General features: G+C 50.6%; 1 protein-coding gene across 1 annotated transcript in view; it reads left to right on the top strand.

Moving 5' to 3' along the window:
* The window catches only part of LOC135056666 (cytochrome P450 2G1-like), a 161897-nt gene extending 143187 nt beyond the window's left edge, over positions 1–18710 (top strand). Inside the window, exon 9 of the mRNA XM_063962109.1 lies at positions 18239–18710. Coding sequence (XP_063818179.1) covers positions 18239–18438 — 200 coding nt within the window. The 3' untranslated portion in view covers positions 18439–18710. The remainder of the gene's footprint in view (positions 1–18238) is intronic.
* Positions 18711–19201: the final 491 nt, after the last annotated feature.

Here is a 19201-nt window from a genome sequence, read left to right as displayed (position 1 = left end):
CTGTCGTTGTCTAGGGTTTTTATGTGCATTATGTGAGTTATTAGTACAGTTACGTGCAAAATGTCCTTCCTTGCTACAATTGTAACATTTTACCACATACGGCTTACCACCAGGGATCTGTGATCTGGACTGAGGCGGCCTTGTTGTTAGGGCCTGGATACTTATTGCCATCAGTTTATCACTCTGTGACTCCCTGTGTCTTGTAATATTCCTGTCGTGCCCAACAGCAGTCTCTCTTAAGGCGGCCACCGACATACCTCTCCAGTTAGGTTGAGTAGTTTGCACCCTACTCCTTAATACCTCCTTTAAACCGTCCATCAGTACTGACACCGCTACCTCTCTATGGTGTATATTTGCCTCAATGTCCATGATCCCAGTGTATTTAGCCATTTCCTTTAATGCTCTGTGGAAATAATCGGGGGCAGTTTCCCTTTCCATTTGTTTAATGGAGAATATTTTGTTCCATTTTACTACAGCTGGGAAATATATTCCCAACTGCAGATTGATTCTGGTTACATTTTCTTGTCTATATGCATCCGTAAGGGGAACCTCCTGATCTAGTTTACAGTCAGCTATAAACTTGATAGGGTCAATACTAGAGGGCAGACATGCCCGCAGTAGTGTTCTCCAATCTTTGTTGTTTGGTTCAGTGGAATTTCCTAGGTCCTTAATGAACCTTTGGCATGCGGCTAAATCTTTCCTGGGATCAGGAAATTCAGACAAAATTGTTCTTAATTCTGCTCGTGACCAGGGACAGTGCATAGCAATATTTCTAATGGGTGTGGCTCCATTTGTGTCAGTCTTACCATTGGGGACCGCTATTACTCTAACAGGGTTAATCTGGACTACTTCACTCTGGTTTGATTCTTCAGTGTGAGGTGCACTAGTTTCAGCATATTGTACAGTGCCGTACTTACCTGTAGACACAACCTCACCTGTCCCTGAGCAATGGGATTTTGATGCCCCCCTTGCTGGTTGGGCGGTGCCTACTGGAGTATCGCTTATGGTGGCCGCTAGAGAGAGAGCTGAAATCGTAGTGGGCTCATCTTCTTGGTCGTATTCCTGGGGGAAGTTTAACATAGGATACAACTTGCATGGGTTAGCGTTAGTATCAACATTTGCATTTACTTTTATCTTAATTTTGTCATTATTAATACATTGATTAAGTGCACCCTTATCGCACACCCGCATGTCATTCTCTGCAGCCACTTTGTCCCCTGATATATATGGTGGTGGTGCCGTTGCTATTAGATTTCTACCAGGATGGGAATTTGCTTTTTGAGCTAGTTCCTGTTGTATTTCACTTTCCTGTTGCCATATCAGTAAACAATCATAATGTCTAATCCTCTGCTTTGCAGATTTTATTAGACCTATCCTTTTTCTTAGATTCTGCAATACCTCAGGGTTCAGACTGCCTACCCGGGGAAACTGTTCTCCATCATCCTCTGTCATACGTTCCCACTCGTTGCATAATACCTGTGTGTGAGATCCGTATTTTTCACACATTATATACCGTGCGGACCCTTTGGGCCAGCAACCACCAACGTGAACCCTTGTTGGACGTCCCTTCTTTGAACAACTGGCCCCCATCATTTGTAGTTATTGCTGTCTTAGCTAATTCTTACAAACAGACCAAATTTGCCCGCGGTAAGGCGACGGTGAAAGTTTAACCAGTGCTTTCACTCACTTCTGCTTTCCGGTAACCTCTATTTACTGGGGCGTGTGGGAGTATGCTACCCTCCCCAGCAAATATTGGTTGTTAGAGATTTCCTGAGTGAACAGTGAAACTCCCTTAAAATAACAAACACCTACACAAATCACGTTAGAATGTACAAATAGCGTTTATGATCCCACAGTAAATTGTTAATGGGTATCAAGGTAACAAACTAATGCACACAATTACGTGCGGTACAGTCGCACTGCGTATAAGTAACTATTACTTATCCGCCTTACGACCCACAGAATCGGTTGTTTAGGCTGCGAAACCTTCAGCCGGAGCTTTACCTTGACTATATGGGTGCTACGCAAAACCCCCGGGGCTGCGCTTAAATACCTCGCAGTCCTTTTGTCTGCGGAAACTACTTGCTCCTTTACTTTATACAATGTTAACGCGGGCAAGCCTGTCCCACGCCACCAAGTGTCCACTCACCTGATGTGGTCTCCGACGGGATCCCGATTTGTGGGTTCACAAAAAATAATACCTTAAGTTCCACACTCACTCCTATTCAATCATATATACTTTTAAACTTTCTGTACAGAAATTCCTTTCATACAGGTAGGGGTCCAATCCCTGGGTTTGCAGTAGAAAAAGGTTTTCTTTTAGCTAATACTTTTTGAAAAACTGAACTGAACAACCGTGTGCTATTTATCAGGTGGCTATACTATACCGCCCACCCTAAACAAGGTTATTGTGTGATTTGAGTCTCAATGGGCGTATGCGTACGCTCCATTGCGTAAAACACGCCACGTGCGTATGTCTTTGCGTCACGTACGTGCTTTCGCACGTTGTCCGAGACCCTTATGCACAAAGTGCAGATACGCCCACAGCGACACAATCAACACGTTTCTATCAATGTAAACAATATTCAACAGAAATCGCTTACCGTACACCACACAGTATTTGCTATGCTGTGTGTGTGTCCTTTACACTTATACCCTTAACAATTTTCCTTTGTAATTTTAACTAAATAGCACTAAATTCCTCAGCACGTATCTAATAATCAATTTCTAATGGCAACAAGAAAGTGAGCTGCAACAATGTAGATGTGTGCGTGCGTGCGTGTGTGCGTATGCAAAAAGCAGAAATAAACAGTTTTTAAAAAAAATAATAGCGTATTGTTCTTACCTCCGGTTCCGGATTCCACCCCAGCACTCCTACAGCGTAGCAAAACAGACGCTTATCTAGCCAGCACTACTGTATCCCTCACCACCAATACGGATACGAAAGGATACTGCGTTCCCGCCCTTTGCTGACAGATAAAGTCTGTTTTAGCTAGTGCGGATGGATGTGTGGAGGACGGATGAGCCCCCAATTGAGAAAGCTGATATTGATTACCTAATAACCTATACCGTATGAGTAAGAGACTAATACGCAATGGGCGTATGATATACCGTAAGGGTACGCACTATACGTCACAGACGTTCAGCCGTGGATGAGACGCACGAGCGGCACGTTCACTTGCGTAGAGGCGAGCACGCTATAGGCTGCCGACTACCGTAATGATACGCTAACAGAGTAGCGGTCGCTCGAGACCACGAGGAGATCACGAGCGGCGCAAACGCTCACAAGATGACAATCAGTAAACCTTGTATGTAACACACAGAAAGGATATTCTTATGCTGTAAACCTTGTGCTAAAACACTGTAGCGATATAACGCTGTTTAACCTTATAAATACTAAAGCTGTTTGAGCGATTGAGACGCTCCTATTACCCCTTGCAATATAATGAACACACAATACCGTGTTAAGGGTCCAACACCTTTTACTAAATACAAGAGTCTTAAGTTATTACGAAAAGAGAAACAGTTCACAAGTCATACGCTACAAACTAACATATAATTCTAACAGAGCATCTAGACAGTAATATACACAATAGAGAACGATCGCATTACAACTACATAGTCTAAGTGTGAATGGCTAACAACATACGGGTAACAAAGTGGCAACAGAGAAACATACCATACGGGGAACACACGCAGGCGCAACCGGAATCCAGTCCTCCAATTATCAGCGATAACTGTTGAAGAGAGAGTACTGGCTGGCCTGGGGACGGTGACCCTTATATACACTGCACACAATACAGTACAATGGTCCCTATATTCTTATTGTTCATTGGACACAGGAATTCGTCTTCGCATTATAACAAAAGGTCATAGGTTGATTCATACAGGTGGGCTGTGACTATTTCCAACTGCTCAGGTGGGTGGGAAACTAGGTTTCCCGCCGCATGGATAAGTAAGTGCAAAGAATAGTAAAAGTCCATAAACTACTTATGTCCATAACTATTCGCACAAGCGATTAATTCGCTTCAAACCAACACCGGAATATTGCTAATTAAATACTCTTCCGATGGATACTAAACTCCACTGTATAACCCTTGTCTGACCCTTCGTATCAAACAAAGAGGGATCTCTTTGTTCATGAACATGCTACATTAACTAAACTTTCAGATTCTATCAAAGGGACCATAATCTACAAAATACATTATATGGTTAAAATATGTAACGATCGAGTCGCCCGCTAGGCGCACACAAACTCTACCGTAAATGCGCATACCGTGCGCCTGCGGGTGCACGCACCAGCGGGTATGCGTACGCACGGGAGAGCGTGGGCACGCGCAGCGGGGACACGCATGAGGTGCAAATATGGTAGTGTGCATCATGATATTTTTCTGACTTTGACACATGGACCTGGGGGAAGTTTACTGTGGACCCATGAATGCAGAGTACTTCAACAAACCCATGCACTTTTTTCACTGCCCTGGGCAGGACAGCCTCTGAGATCAGGGTCTGCTCACTCCCTCAGTTTATAATAGCTGGGAGCTCCCGGCCAGTTAGTAACAAAGTTTCCCACATTAACGGGTAACCTCACACTCCATATGCTCTGCTTTTCTAGGAGAGTACTGCCTTATATGACCTGGCTCTCAACGCATAGCAAATGACCCTGGCATCTCCAGCTGTTTTCTTGAGGAGAAGTGACATACGGGGTCACATGCCACTGGGGTGCCATCTTAAATGGCACATTCCCTGGTTTCTTTTCTGGTAATTTTATCATATTTCCTGCAATCTCATTCTGCTCCAATACTATGATTAATTCCTCTTAATTCTGAGGATCAGCATGCAAGACCCAGCGCTGCATATTCCACCCAAGGGTTCATATACACTGGTCAACAACAGTATATACACTGATCATTTTTATAGTCAGAACCCTGGAGTAAATGTGTATGGCAGGTAAAGCAGTGACTCCCCAGCCTACTTTTTCTGCACATTTCTGATCAAAACTCACCAAATTTCCAGTGGTATATACGGCTGCACCTGTGTATAAGGGATGCGTTTAATTTGCCAGCTGTTGGGATCCCAGTGGTTAGGATACCGATGCCGGAATCCCGACAGCCAACAATGCCGCTAGCCAGAATCCTTGCGCAACAGAACTATTCCCACTCATGGGTGTCCATGACACCCATAGAGTGGGAATAGATCCTGTGGCAAGCACAGCGAGCTGCCAAGCCCACAGCCTGGCAAATGCAGTGAGCCCACAAGGGGACTCTTAGCGATCGCCCCACCGCTGTCGGGATATTGACAGCCAGCATCCTGTCTGCAGGTAAATCATACTGAATTTGTCTATAATGTCCACAAGAACCCTTGTGTTCATATATTGTGTGCAAATCTGCCTCTGGTACTAACCAGTTCCTCCACAGCCATTTACTTCACCACACGTCCCTGATTAGGACCCCTGGTAATTGGGCCCTTTCATGGAAGCGCTGTGCTTTCACAGAAGTAGTGAGACTTGTCTGGGCTAGAATGGTACTTTTAACTAAGTCATATTTTTTTTGCATCAGCAGAGAATAGCTTAGCATATGCTTTCTGAGCCTCACTGGTAAGATAGGGGGCAAGCTTACCAGCCCAAGTATCCACTGGCCATTTTAAGCTCTGTGCCACCCTTTCGACAGGGAGGTACACACAGAGCGATGTTCACTTAATTTTCTAAGCAATATGACTAGATTGCTTAGAAATTAAGAACACATCGCTCTGTGTGTAGGGGTGCCAGTGACATCATGCCCAATCTTGCTCAGCACACATCTCCGGGAGAAATCCTACACACACTAAATTGGATGCAGGGTATGCAAAGGTTTTTCTACCTCAATAAACCTTGCTCCCAATTGAATTCCCTCTGATGTGAGAATGTGACACTCAGATAAGTAGAGATGAGTGTGTGATTTTATTTCTCCCCGTATTTCTTACCGTTGTCTGAACAGGGGGTTCAACTGGCAGTTCATCACATACAAACAGATTGCATTAACAATTCTGACTCAAGATAATGGTATAAAATGTATTCGGCTGGAACTCGGCTTGATAGTCTGCTCTGGCTGTAAGAAGTCTCAGCACAAATAAATACATACTAGGTGATTCATCGCGCCCTACGGGCGCTCTTCACATCGTCATTTGGGGCTACGCCACGTTAACCCCTGTGCGCCTTTGAACATACGCAGGCCGGTAGATAACAGATCCAGAAATGCAGGGCAGTATAGAGGGCATACAGAAATGGTATCTGGTTGAGAAAAGACAGAGGGGCGTAGGGAGGAGAAAGGGAATGTACAGAAACGCTGTGCGATCGGTAAAGGATAGGGAGAGGCAGGGTGGTAGGGAGAGGATAAAGAGAGGGTAGGTGTTAGTCAGAAAATACCGTTGCAAGAGGCTACGACCCGTTAACCCCTGTACGGGCTTCAGCTGTGCTATAATTGTTATTATATGGAGTATTACCTGCAAAAAAGTTTATGCTAGTGGGTAAATATTGCAAGGGGGAAGGGTGTGCGATTGTCAAGAGGGCGTAGCCCTTTGTGAGGGTGTGAAGAGTGGCCGCAGGGCACAATGAATAACATAGTGTAGTATATACTGCTAGTGTATGCAGCGTAGCTTATACACACAGTGGCCACAGGTATCAGAGCCGCGTATACACACAATGGACACAGGTAGCAGGGCAGCTTATACACACAGTGGCCACAGGTAACGGAGCCACGTATCCACACAGTGGCCAGAGGTATCAGGGCAGCTTATACACACAATACCCACAGGTAGCAGAGCCGCTTATACACACAATACTCACAGGTAGAACCGCTTATACACACAATACCCACAGGTAGCAGAGCCGCTTATACACACAATACCCACAGGTAGCAGAGCCGCGTATACACACAGTGGCCACAGGTAGCAGCGCAGCTTATACACACAGTGGCCACAGGTAACGGAGCCACGTATCCACACATTGGCCAGAGGTAGCAGGGCAGCTTATACACACAAAACCCACAGGTAGCAGAAATGCTTATACACACAATACCACAGGTAGCAAAGCCGCTTATACACACAGTGCCCACAGGTAGCAGAGACGCTTATACACACAGTGCCCACAGGTAGCAAAGCAGTTTATACACACAATGACCACAGGTAGCAGTGGTGCTTATACACACAGTGCCCACAGGTAGCAGAGCCGCTTATACAGACAGAGCCCACAGGTAGCAGAGACACTTATACACAATGTGCCAACAGGTAGCAAAGCAGTTTATACACACAATGACCACAGGTAGCAGTGGTGCTTATACACACAATGGCCCCCGGTAGCAGTGCCACTTCTACACCCAATTCCCATAGGTAACAGAGGCGCTTATACACACAGTGGCCATAGGTAGCAGAGCTGCTTATACACACAATGGCCACAGGTAGCAGGGCCACTTATACACACAATGGCCACAGGTAGCAGTGTCGCTTATACACACAATGGCCACAGGTAGCAGTGTCGCTTATACACACAATGGCCACTGGTAGCAGAGCCGCTTATATACACAGTGGCCCTAGGTAGCAGAGTTGGTTGTAGACACAATGGCCACAGGTAGCAGAGTTGGTTGTAGACACAGTGCCCACAGGTAGCAAAGCAGTTTATACACACAATGACCACAGGTAGCAGTGGTGCTTATACACACAGAGCCCACAGGTAGCAGAGACACTTATACACAATGTGCCAACAGGTAGCAAAGCAGTTTATAAACACAATGACCACAGGTAGCAGTGGTGCTTATACACACAATGGCCCCCGGTAGCAGTGCCACTTCTACACCCAATTCCCATAGGTAACAGAGGCGCTTATACACACAGTGGCCATAGGTAGCAGAGCCGCTTATACACACAATGGCCACAGGTAGCAGGGCCACTTATACACACAATGGCCACAGGTAGCAGTGTCGCTTATGCACACAATGGCCACAGGTAGCAGTGTCACTTATACACACAATGGCCACAGGTAGCAGTGTCACTTATACACACAATGGCCACAGGTAGCAGTGTCGCTTATACACACAATGGCCACAGGTAGCAGTGTCGCTTATACACACAATGGCCACTGGTAGAAGAGCCGCTTATATACACAGTGGCCCCAGGTACAGGGCCGGCGCCACCATTAGGCAGCTTTAGGCAGCTGCCTATGGGCGCCGGCCACTAGAGGGCGGCATGCTCCAGTTAAATTCATTTTTTGTAAAGAATAAATTTTGCTAGCCTGGGGGCGGCCGGGGTGAGGGTCCGTCCATCACTAACCTCACCACCTGCAGTCTATTGGTCTCTTCGAGTCCCGCCCCCAGTGCTGACATGCCGTGCGCTTCAATGAATTGTTCCTGTGTGGCGCCCGCCCCCTGGCCTGCTGAGGAGAGTCAGACACTTCCCGCTTCTTAGTTAGAACACATTAGCATTGAGACGCGGTACATCCTCCCTGTGCACTCCCTGCCGGCAGTTCCCTGTCCCTCCTCCGGCTGTTGCTGCAGTGGCTGATCTTGACGGGTGGAGCAGAGCTTCTCCTAGCCACTGAGCAGCCATCACACCAGCCGCAGCTACTGTACCACAAGTGATCTAGAGCTGGGCACATAACCCCTGCGGATGACATCTGCTGCCTGTGCTCATCACAGCCCGCTGCATAGTGTGAGGTGGCGTTAGGTGAGCACTACTGGGTGCACTGTTTGTGTGTGTGTGAGAGATTGGGTGACAGTGGGTGACAAATGTGTATGGCTGATAGTGTGTGACAGTGGGTGACAGCTGTGTATGGTTGACAGTGGGTGACAGCTGTGTATGGGTGACAGTGGGTGACTTCAGTGTATGGGTGACTGCAGTGTATGGGTGACAGTGGGTGACTGCTGTGTATGGGTGACAGTGGGTGACTGCTGTGTATGGGTGACATTGGGTGACTGCAGTGTATGGGTGACATTGGGTGACTGCAGTGCATGGGTGACATTGGGTGACTGCAGTGTATGGGTGACAGTGGGTGACTGCTGTGTATGGGTGACATTGGGTGACTGCAGTGTATGGGTGACTGCTGTGTATGGGTGACATTGGGTGACTGCAGTGTATGGGTGACAGTGGGTGACTGCAGTGTATGGGTGACGTTGGGTGACTGCAGTGTATGGGTGACGTTGGGTGACTGCTGTGTATGGGTGACATTGGGTGACTGCAGTGTATGGGTGACATTGGGTGACTGCAGTGTATGGGTGACTGCTGTGTATGGGTGACATTGGGTGACTGCAGTGTATGGGTGACAGTGGGTGACTGCAGTGTAAGGGTGACGTTGGGTGACTGCAGTGTATGGGTGACGTTGGGTGACTGCAGTGTATGGGTGACATTGGGTGACTGCAGTGTATGGGTGACATTGGGTGACTGCAGTGTATGGGTGACATTGGGTGACTGCTGTGTATGGGTGACTGCTGTGTATGGGTGACATTGGGTGACTGCAGTGTATGGGTGACAGTGGGTGACTGCAGTGTATGGGTGATGTTGGGTGACTGCAGTGTATGGGTGACGTTGGGTGACTGCAGTGTATGGGTGACATTGGGTGACTGCAGTGTATGGGTGACATTGGGTGACTGCAGTGTATGGGTGACTGCTGTGTATGGGTGACATTGGGTGACTGCAGTGTATGGGTGACGTTGGGTGACTGCAGTGTATGGGTGACATTGGGTGACTGCAGTGTATGGGTGACATTGGGTGACTGCAGTGTATGGGTGACATTGGGTGACTGCAGTGTATGGGTGACATTGGGTGACTGCAGTGTATGGGTGACAGTGGGTGACTGCAGTGTATGGGTGACTGCAGTGTATGGGTGACATTGGGTGACTGCAGTGTAGGGGTAACAGTGGGTGACTGCTGTGTATGGGTGACAGTGGGTGACTGCAGTGTATGGGTGACATTGGGTGACTGCAGTGTATGGGTAACAGTGGGTGACTGCTGTGTATGGGTGACATTGGGTGACTGCAGTGTATGGGTGACTGCTGTGTATGGGTGACTGCTGTGTATGGGTGACATTGGGTGACTGCAGTGTATGGGTGACATTGGGTGACTGCAGTGTATGGGTGACATTGGGTGAGTGCAGAGTATAAGTAACGGTGGGTGACTGCTGTGTATGGGTGACATTGGGTGACTGCAGTGTATGGGTGACTGCTGTGTATGGGTGACATTGGGTGACTGCAGTGTATGGGTGACAGTGGGTGACTGCAGTGTATGGGTGACAGTGGGTGACTGCAGTGTATGGGTGACTGCAGTGTATGGGTGACATTGGGTGACTGCAGTGTATGGGTAACAGTGGGTGACTGCTGTGTATGGGTGACAGTGGGTGACTGCTGTGTATGGGTGACAGTGGGTGACTGCAGTGTATGGCTGACTGCTGTGTATGGGTGACATTGGGTGAGTGCAGTGTATGGGTGACATTGGGTGACTGCAGTGTATGGGTGACATTGGGTGACTGCAGTGTATGGGTGACATTGGGTGAGTGCAGAGTATGGGTAGCGGTGGGTGACTGCTGTGTATGGGTGACATTGGGTGACTGCAGTGTATGGGTGACTGCTGTGTATGGGTGACATTGGGTGACTGCAGTGTATGGGTGACAGTGGGTGACTGCAGTGTATGGGTGACTGCAGTGTATGGGTGACATTGGGTGACTGCAGTGTATGGGTAACAGTGTGTGACTGCTGTGTATGGGTGACTGCAGTGTATGGGTGACAGTGGGTGACTGCAGTGTATGGGTGACATTGGGTGACTGCAGTGTATGGGTAACAGTGGGTGACTGCTGTGTATGGGTGACAGTGGGTGACTGCTGTGTATGGGTGACATTGGGTGACTGCAGTGTATGGGTGACATTGGGTGAGTGAAGAGGATGGGTAACGGTGGGTGACTGCTGTGTATGGGTGACATTGGGTGACTGCAGTGTATGGGTGACTGCTGTGTATGGGTGACATTGGGTGACTGCAGTGTATGGGTGACAGTGGGTGACTGCAGTGTATGGGTGACTGCAGTGTATGGGTGACATTGGGTGACTGCAGTGTATGGGTAACAGTGGGTGACTGCTGTGTATGGGTGACAGTGGGTGACTGCAGTGTATGGGTGACTGTTGTGTATGGGTGACATTGGGTGACTGCAGTGTATGGGTGACATTGGGTGACTGCAGTGTATGGGTGACAGTGGGTGACTGCAGTGTATGGGTGACATTGGGTGACTGCAGTGTATGCATGACAGTGGGTGAGTGTTTGTGACAGTGGGTGACAGCTGTGTATGGGTGACATTGGGTGACTGCAGTGTATGCATGACAGTGGGTGAGTGTTTGTGACAGTGGGTGACAGCTGTGTATGGGTGACATTGGGTGACTGCAGTGTATGCATGACAGTGGGTGAGTGTTTGTGACAGTGGGTGACAGCTGTGTATGGGTGACATTGGGTGACTGCAGTGTATGCATGACAGTGGGTGAGTGTTTGTGACAGTGGGTGACAGCTGTGTATGGGTGACAGCAGGAAGCAGTTACCTAACCAACGGACGGGATACCGACGGTCGCTATACCGACACCAGCATCCCGAACAAGGACACCATCCCGGCGTCAACATACCGATGCCGAATGGGATGCCAGCGTCACAATACTGACAACTGACAGCCGGCATCCTGAACGTCCTGATAGCGGGACGCACTGGCGTTAGGTTTAGGTTTAGAAGGTTAGGTTTAGGGTGAAGAAGGGGTTTTAGGGTTAGGGGAAAGCACAGGGAAGGTTTGGGTTATGGACTGGTGGGGGAGGGTTAGGGTTAGGCAGTGGGGAAAGGAGGGTTAGGGTTAGGCAGCAGGGTGTAGGAGGGAAGGGAGGGTTAGGGTTAGGCAGCGGGGAAGGGAGGGTTAGGGATAGGCAGCGGGGAAGGGAGGGGTAGGGTTAGGCAGCGGGGAAGGGAGGGGTAGGGTTAGGCAGCGGGGGAAGGGAGGGGTAGGGTTAAGCAGTGGGGAAGGGAGGGTTAGGGTTAGGCACCAAGCAGGGAGGGTTAGGGTTAGGCACAGGCACCACCAGTGTGTACATATTTTTATACAATTGCACAACAGAGGGATCTGCTGATATATGCTTCAACGCCGAACAGAAAATAATATTAAATAAAAGAGGAGGGTGGGGGGGGGGGGGGGGGGAGTAGTCTGAAGTCTTGCCTAGGGTGCCAATAAACCTTGCACCGGCCCTGCCCAGGTAGCAGAGTTGGTTGTAGACACAATGGCCACAGGTAGCAGAGTTGGTTGTAGACACAATGGCCACAGGTAGTAGCTGCGTTTATACGTACAGTGGCCACAGGTAGCAGTGTCACTTAGACACATAATGGCCACAGTATTAATTTTTTTTATTAATCCAATGTCCATTGGTAGCAACTATACTCACAGAAGTTCAGTGTGTGTGTGGGGAGGGGGTTTGGAAAGGGGGTGGGTTCAGTGAGGTGGAGGTGCCTATTTGTGGCGCTGATCACCCCGATTCAGGGAATCAATTGTAGCGGCTGCGGATGGTGTCCGAGGTGCTACTTGTGGTGGAGGGGTGGGTGCGGGAGGGGGTCCAGAGGTGTTGCAGGTGGTGGAGGGGTGGGTGCAGTGGCACAGATGGCGGAAAGGGTGCAGAGGTGCTGTGGGTGGGCGAGGTGTGGAGGGGGCGCGGATGGGGGAGGGGGTCTAGAGGTGCTGCGGGTGGGGGAGGTGCGGGTGCAGAAGGGGAGTGTAAATGCTGTTGGTGGGGGAGGGGTGTGTGCGGGGGGCTGTGGATGAAGGAGGGGGTCTGGAGGTGGTGTGCGTGGGGGAGGGGCGATGTAGTGGGGGGGTGTTTGGGGAGGTGGGGTTGCAGGGGGGGTGAGGTTGGGTGATAGGTTCTAGAAGTGCTGCGGGTGGAGGAGGGGTGGCTGCAGGGGAGCCGTGGATGGGGTCCGGAGGTGCTGTGGGAGGTGGTCCAGAGGTGCTGCGGGTGGGGGAGGTGTGGTAGGTCCACGAATGGGGGAAGGTGTCTATAGATGATGTGGGTGGGGGAGGGGGCCGGAGGTTCTGTGGTTGGGGGAGTGGGGGCTGCGGGGGGGGGGGGGACCGGATTAGCTGCGGGCAGGGGAGGGGGTGGGGAGTGCTGCGGGTGTGGGAAGGGGCGGGAGTTCCGCGGGTGGAAGGGGGATGAGGTGGATGCTGTAGGTGGGAGGGGGGCATGTGCCGCGGGTGGGGGGCGGACATGGTGGATGCTGTTGGGGGAGGGGTGGAGGGTGCGGGGGTGTAGCGGGGTTGGAGAGGTGGGTGCGGGGGTGCCGCGGGTGGGGGAGGGGTGGTGGGTGCTGCCGGTGGGGAGGGGCATGTGCAGCAGGTGGGGGACGGATGTGGTGGATGCTGTGAGTACAGCGAGTGAGGGAGGTGCGGGTGGGGTGGAGAGTGCGGGGGAGAGAGAGGTGGGTATGGGGGTGGGGGAGGGGCGGGGTGTTTTGCGGGTTGTGGGTGATATGGGAGGGGGCGGGAGTGCCGCGGGTGGGGGAGGGGCGTGTGCCGGGGGTGGGGGACGGATGTGGTGGGTGCTGCGGGTGGGGGGTGCTGCAGGTGGGGGCGGGAGTGCCATGGGTGGGGGAGGGGCAGGGGGTGCTGCGGGTGTTGGGGGTACGGATGGGGGAGGGGGCGCGAGGCAGATGTGGTGGATGCCGCGGGTGGGGGGCGGATGTGGTGGATACTGTGGGTGCCGTGGTTGGGGGAGGTGTGAGGGTGGGGCGGGTGAGGTGGAGGGTGCAGGGGTGTAGCGGGGGGAGAGGTGGGTATGGGGGTGGGGTGGGGGGGACGGGGGTGCCGCGGTTTGTGGGTGCTATGGGTGGGGGAGGGGACGGCAGTGCCGCAGGTGGGGGAGGGGCATGTGCCGTGGGTGGGTGAAGGATGTGGTCGGTGCTGTGAGTGCTGCAGGTGGGGGAGGGGTGGGGGGTGCCGCGGGTTGGGGAGGGGCGGGGGGTGCTGCAGGTGTGGGTGCTATGGGTGGGGGAGGGAGTGCCGTGGGTGGGGGAGGAGCGTGTACTGCGGGTGGGGGGTGCTGCAGGTGTGGGTGCATCAGGTTGGGGAGGGGCGGGAGTTCCGCGGGTGGGGGATGGGCATGTGCCAGGGGAGGGGGTGGGAGTGTCGCGGGTGGGGGTGCTGCTGGTGTGGGTGCATCGGGTTGGGGAGGGAGTGCCGCGGGTGGGGGAGGGTCGTGTGCCGCGGGTGGGCGAGGGGGTGGGAGTGCCGTGAGTGGGAGAAGGGGCAGGGGGTGCTGCAGGTGTGGGTGCTATGGGTGGGGGAGGGGGTGGGAGTGCCGTGGGTGGGGGAGGGGTGTGTGCTGCGGGTGGGGGAGGGGCGAGAGTGTTGCGGCTAGGAGAGGTGCAGGGGGTGCTGCAGGTGTGGGTGCAATGGGTGGGGGAGGGGGCGGGACTGCCCCGGTTAGGGGAGGGGAGTGTGCCGCCGGTGGGGGGAGGGGCGGGAGTGCCGCTGGTGGGCTGCAGATGTGGGTGCTATGGGTGGGGGAGGGAGTGCGGCGGGTGGGGGTCGTCTGCGGCATTCTCCTCCGGACTGTGCGGCAGCTGAGCAGTCACCGGCTGCATTGTCACCAGGGTGCAGGGAGTGTACGGGGAGGGGGAAGAGAGGGGACTGGGCGGAGATGGGGAGGGGACTGGGTGGGGATGGGCAGACCGAGGGAGGGGACTGTTCCTGGCCTGCATGCATCCACCAAGATCTGTGACTGTGACTCCGCCCAGCGTTAGAAATGCAGGCAGAGTCACAGGGCTAATATATTGGAGATTGCAATGAAAGCTTAGCAACAAAATAGTCATTTAGCTTTAGCTTAGGTGTTTAATACTAAACACTTGTTATGCTAAGACCTTTTAGGTGCAAAACACTAATACAATCCAAATACTGTTTTACACTAAACAATGCATTAAGGGGGTCATTCCGAGATGATCGTAGCTGTGCTAAATTTAGCACAGCTACGATCATTCACACTGACATGCTGGGGGATGCCCAGCACAGGGCTATCCCGCCCCGCATGTCAGTGCCGCCCCCCCCCCCCCCACACACACACACACACACACACACACACACATAGAAGTACAAAGGCAATGCACAGCAGCGATGCCTTTGCACTTAAAGAGTAGCTCCTAACCAGTGCAGCTTTAGCGTGCTGGCCGGGAGCTACTCAACGCTCCCCAGCCCGCAGCGGCTGCCTGTGACATCACGCAGCTGCTGTGGCCCGCCCCCCATTCAGTCCGGCCACGCCTGCAGACTGAATGTGACCGCCTCTTCCTGTCAATCAGGCAGAGGCGATCGTAGCTGCCGATGGCCTTCGGCCATCTGGCATGCGCCGGCGCACTGCGGCGCACTGCGGCGCATGCGCAGATCTGACCAGATCGCACCGCTGCGATAAACTGCAACGTGCGATCAGGTCAGAATGACCCCCTAAGGCACAGGCTCTCAAATGCGGTCCTCAAGGCACCCCATTGGTCCGGGATTTAAGTATATCCATGTTTAGCCAAAGGTAATTTAATTAGCACCTCAGTAAATTTGATTTAACCATCTGTGCTGCGCCAATGGATATACCTAAAACCTGGACCAATGGGGTGCCTTGAGGACCGCATTTGAGAACCTCAGCATTAAGGTCTAAATAATTTCAATCCTGGGGCCCCAGTTTTCGTTGAAGTACTCAGAACAAGCAAAGTCCTTTAGATTGCCCAGTTTTACTAATTCAAAATCTTTACACCAATTACAGTATATAAGTAAAGTATTGCAGGGACAGGTTGGCTCTGTTCCAAATACTGTGGCTTCCTCTCCTTGCTTATAGTCCCTACACACATGCCGATGCGCGGCCCCGCGCTCGTTCATCGCTGGTCCCCCGTCGGCTGTGCATGCAGGCCAATATGGACGATCTCGTCCATATTTGCCTGGACTTCAATGGAGCCGCGTGACGGGGGGAGTGAAGAAACTTCACTCCCCCCGTCACTGCCCCCCCCCCCCCCCCGCCGCCGGGTCGCTCGTCGGCCGTATCCGCCGTCGGGCAGCTCGGCGGCGGATCGTCATGTATGTAGGGCCCATTAGAAATGTTTTACTGCTCTCAGCTTACAGGCAGACAGAATTGTTACTATTTAACTCTCCAGATAACTTCTGCAACAAAAGTATCTATCCTTAGCTGACAAATTCCTTATTTATCTGTGCAACAGTGACAACTACATAAAGTATAAACTGCAGGTCTCTGAAGAGCTGAGCACTGTATCAATATTCTCCTTGCAATGCTGATGCTCCTTTAACTGTGGTTTAAAAACTGTAGCTGTCAGTGTGTAGTAATGGTATGTGTCTCTGGATGAAGTGTGTGCTTTCTAAAAGGAGCTGCTAATTGAAACTGCACTTATAAAAGAACTTCTGCAGCTTAATGTCCCAAAGCTATACTTGTCTGCTGTATTCAAACTAAGAAACATGTAGGCAAATAAACTGTCTCTGACCCCGTTACTAGCATTCTCCCTCTCCTTGGCTATCTCTGGAAGAGCTTTCAGCGTGTAGTTAGGGAAGCAGAACTACCAACCTGTTGTGCGATGGTTAGGATGGCCTTAATTGATAGCTGTGCACTGACTAGGGAGCTCATTTATCAACGAGCGATAAAAACTGGTTGTGAATGATAAAACTTGTGTATGATTAATGGTGCTCCAGCCAGTCAGCTCCTAACTTTCATATGTTCAGCTCCTGTCATGTGCTTGAAAAGTGACATTTAGAAGCTGATTGGCTGGAACACCGTTTATCACACACAACAAGTTTTATCCTCTACTATAAGTTTTATCACTCATTGAAAACTGGGCCCCTAAATGTCCTTTTAACCTGCATCCGTGGCTTTCCCCATCTGCAGCAAGCGAGTGCCTTCTCTCCACATCCCAGTGGCCAGTCTTAAGGCCTCATACACTAGTACAATAATGCCTGATTTCATCAGATTTCAATGTTTCAGGCCAATAAATCTGATGAAAATGGGCAAATCGCGTGTGCTTTACTTCTGATCCGATCCAATGCGCGGTCCCGTGAGCACCAAATTGGAGACCCTAGATTAGAAGTGCTGCACTAAAGATATCTCGGACCACACAAGCATGGCTGAGATCGCATACGATACATCGTATGCAAATGGACCGCATACGATGTATTGTATGCAATCCTGCCACCCGGGAAGCTACCGGGTGGTTCAAGGGAAATCTTATGTGACTTGAGGGTCCGATATGTCTCTGTAGTGTATGGAGCCCTTAAGGATAGAAGTCGCCTCCAGTCCTGCCTCTACTTGGGCCAGGGAACTGTGGCACCCTTCTCCAGCTGGGGTTTGCTGGGAATGCAGCCCCTGCTCTGCCCCATCCAGCTCCCACCAGCTGAGGTTACCGAAAGCTGCAGGTCACTGAGAAGTACTCACACTGCGCTGCGGTTTCCATATCACCAACTCTGGGCACTGGGAGCTGAAACTGCATCTCATCACGTTGTGCAGCACTCCTGCCTCCAACAGTTATCTCCATTGCCCTTAGATGGCTGCTTCCAACTGCTCCAAAGGTCAGGGAGATTGGCCTTTTTATCAGCTCCTTCAGCATGTGCTGTCTCCCCTTCCTGCCAGACCCTGGTGCCACTGTCACTGTCCATTAATGTGTCCTTGTGCTGCCTGCAGCCCAGAGGTGCCCCATTAACCCTACCACTGCTGCAGGACTGTCAATGGCTGAGGTAGTATTTTGTAGAGGTAGGGGGCACAATAAAAGAATTGAAGTTTGCAGAGGGTCTAAAAATAGAGTTAAATACACATTTGTGGCAACTCTAACAGGGTGCCACAAGAAGGCCCCATTGGCAATAGTTGCAGACATTCAGCTGCCAATGGTATTGCGATGGAGATGCAGACACCTCTGGCTCGCTTTTAGCTGTGTATATGGAGAATGGGCAGTGCTAAATATAAGGTTCACAAAACCTACTTGTCCGCAACTCATTTGCCCCACTAAGGTTGACATCCTGATTTGTGATGTTAGAGCTAGGACAGCATGTACCAAGATGTTAGGGGTTTGGAAAATCCAAAGCAGAATATATTAAAGATCAATGACTGTATGGGGAAGAAAAAGTACTATAATTATAATAGCAGGAGACATTCCGATTTAAAATTCTATAGGTAATGGAAGAAATGATTGATATGATGGATATGAATAACCATACAGAAATTGTGTTGTTACAGGAAAGAGGATCTGCCCAGGAGAAGGACTGGCACGCATGGAGATCTTCCTCTTCGTCACTGCTCTTCTTCATAAATTCACATTAAAACCTGCAAACAACAGTGATACCTTCAACCTGGAGATTCTGAGACGAGCCTTCCGAAATAATGGACTTGATTACAATCTGAGAGCCTATCCCAGAGCACATAATGACCAAGGATGATTGCTATTTTTGTCAAGAAAGCTATATTCTGTGAAAACATTTAGCAAGAATATTAACCCAGAAATTAAAATGTGGAGTTCAGTATTAACATTAATTCCTGAGTTACATTTGATCTACTGTTCACTTTAAGATAATCTGAATCTGCTAGCTCTGTTTTAACATAGTACAGTATAGTAACTTAATAGTGGTGAATGAATAAAGTATGTAGCAAATGAATACAGCTTTAGGTCATTAGGTTTATGTTGCTCTTAATTTTGCATGATTAAAAAATGGTTGCTCTGTTTTGCAAGGCTAAAACTCCTTGAAGTATATTTTCAACAACATTTAACTTCTTAGTTTCCAGCAGCCTCTCACTGATTAGCAGAACTGTGTTGGTGCCAGACTCTTGCAGGTCTGCCCCCGGACCTTAGCTCTGTGTAAAAACATGGGGAAGAAGAGATTCAGACAATGCATACATACTGCCTAAAGGTACAGATGTATGGTCTGCACAAACAGTGAATGTGTGACAGGAACAGAAGCCTCAGTCATTTGCTGTCATTTGAAGGAAACTGCTTTTCTCCGGTAGGGTCCACAGGTTATCCACAGGATAACAATGGGATATGATGGAGCGACAGCGGATTGGCACCAAACGATCACAAGCTTTCATTCCTCCCAGGTTGCAACGGGCCCGTCTATATATCCCTGCCCACTGGCTCAGGCAAATCAGTTTTTTGTTTGGTGCGGCAGGAGCCGGACCATGGTCAGAGGGCTGCTGTTCTTGGCA

The sequence above is a fragment of the Pseudophryne corroboree genome, chromosome 3 (genome assembly GCF_028390025.1).
Source record: "Pseudophryne corroboree isolate aPseCor3 chromosome 3, aPseCor3.hap2, whole genome shotgun sequence".
NCBI lineage: Eukaryota > Metazoa > Chordata > Amphibia > Anura > Myobatrachidae > Pseudophryne > Pseudophryne corroboree.
The sequence above is the reverse complement of the archived record's forward strand: the minus strand, read 5'-3'. Positions and strand labels throughout refer to the sequence as shown.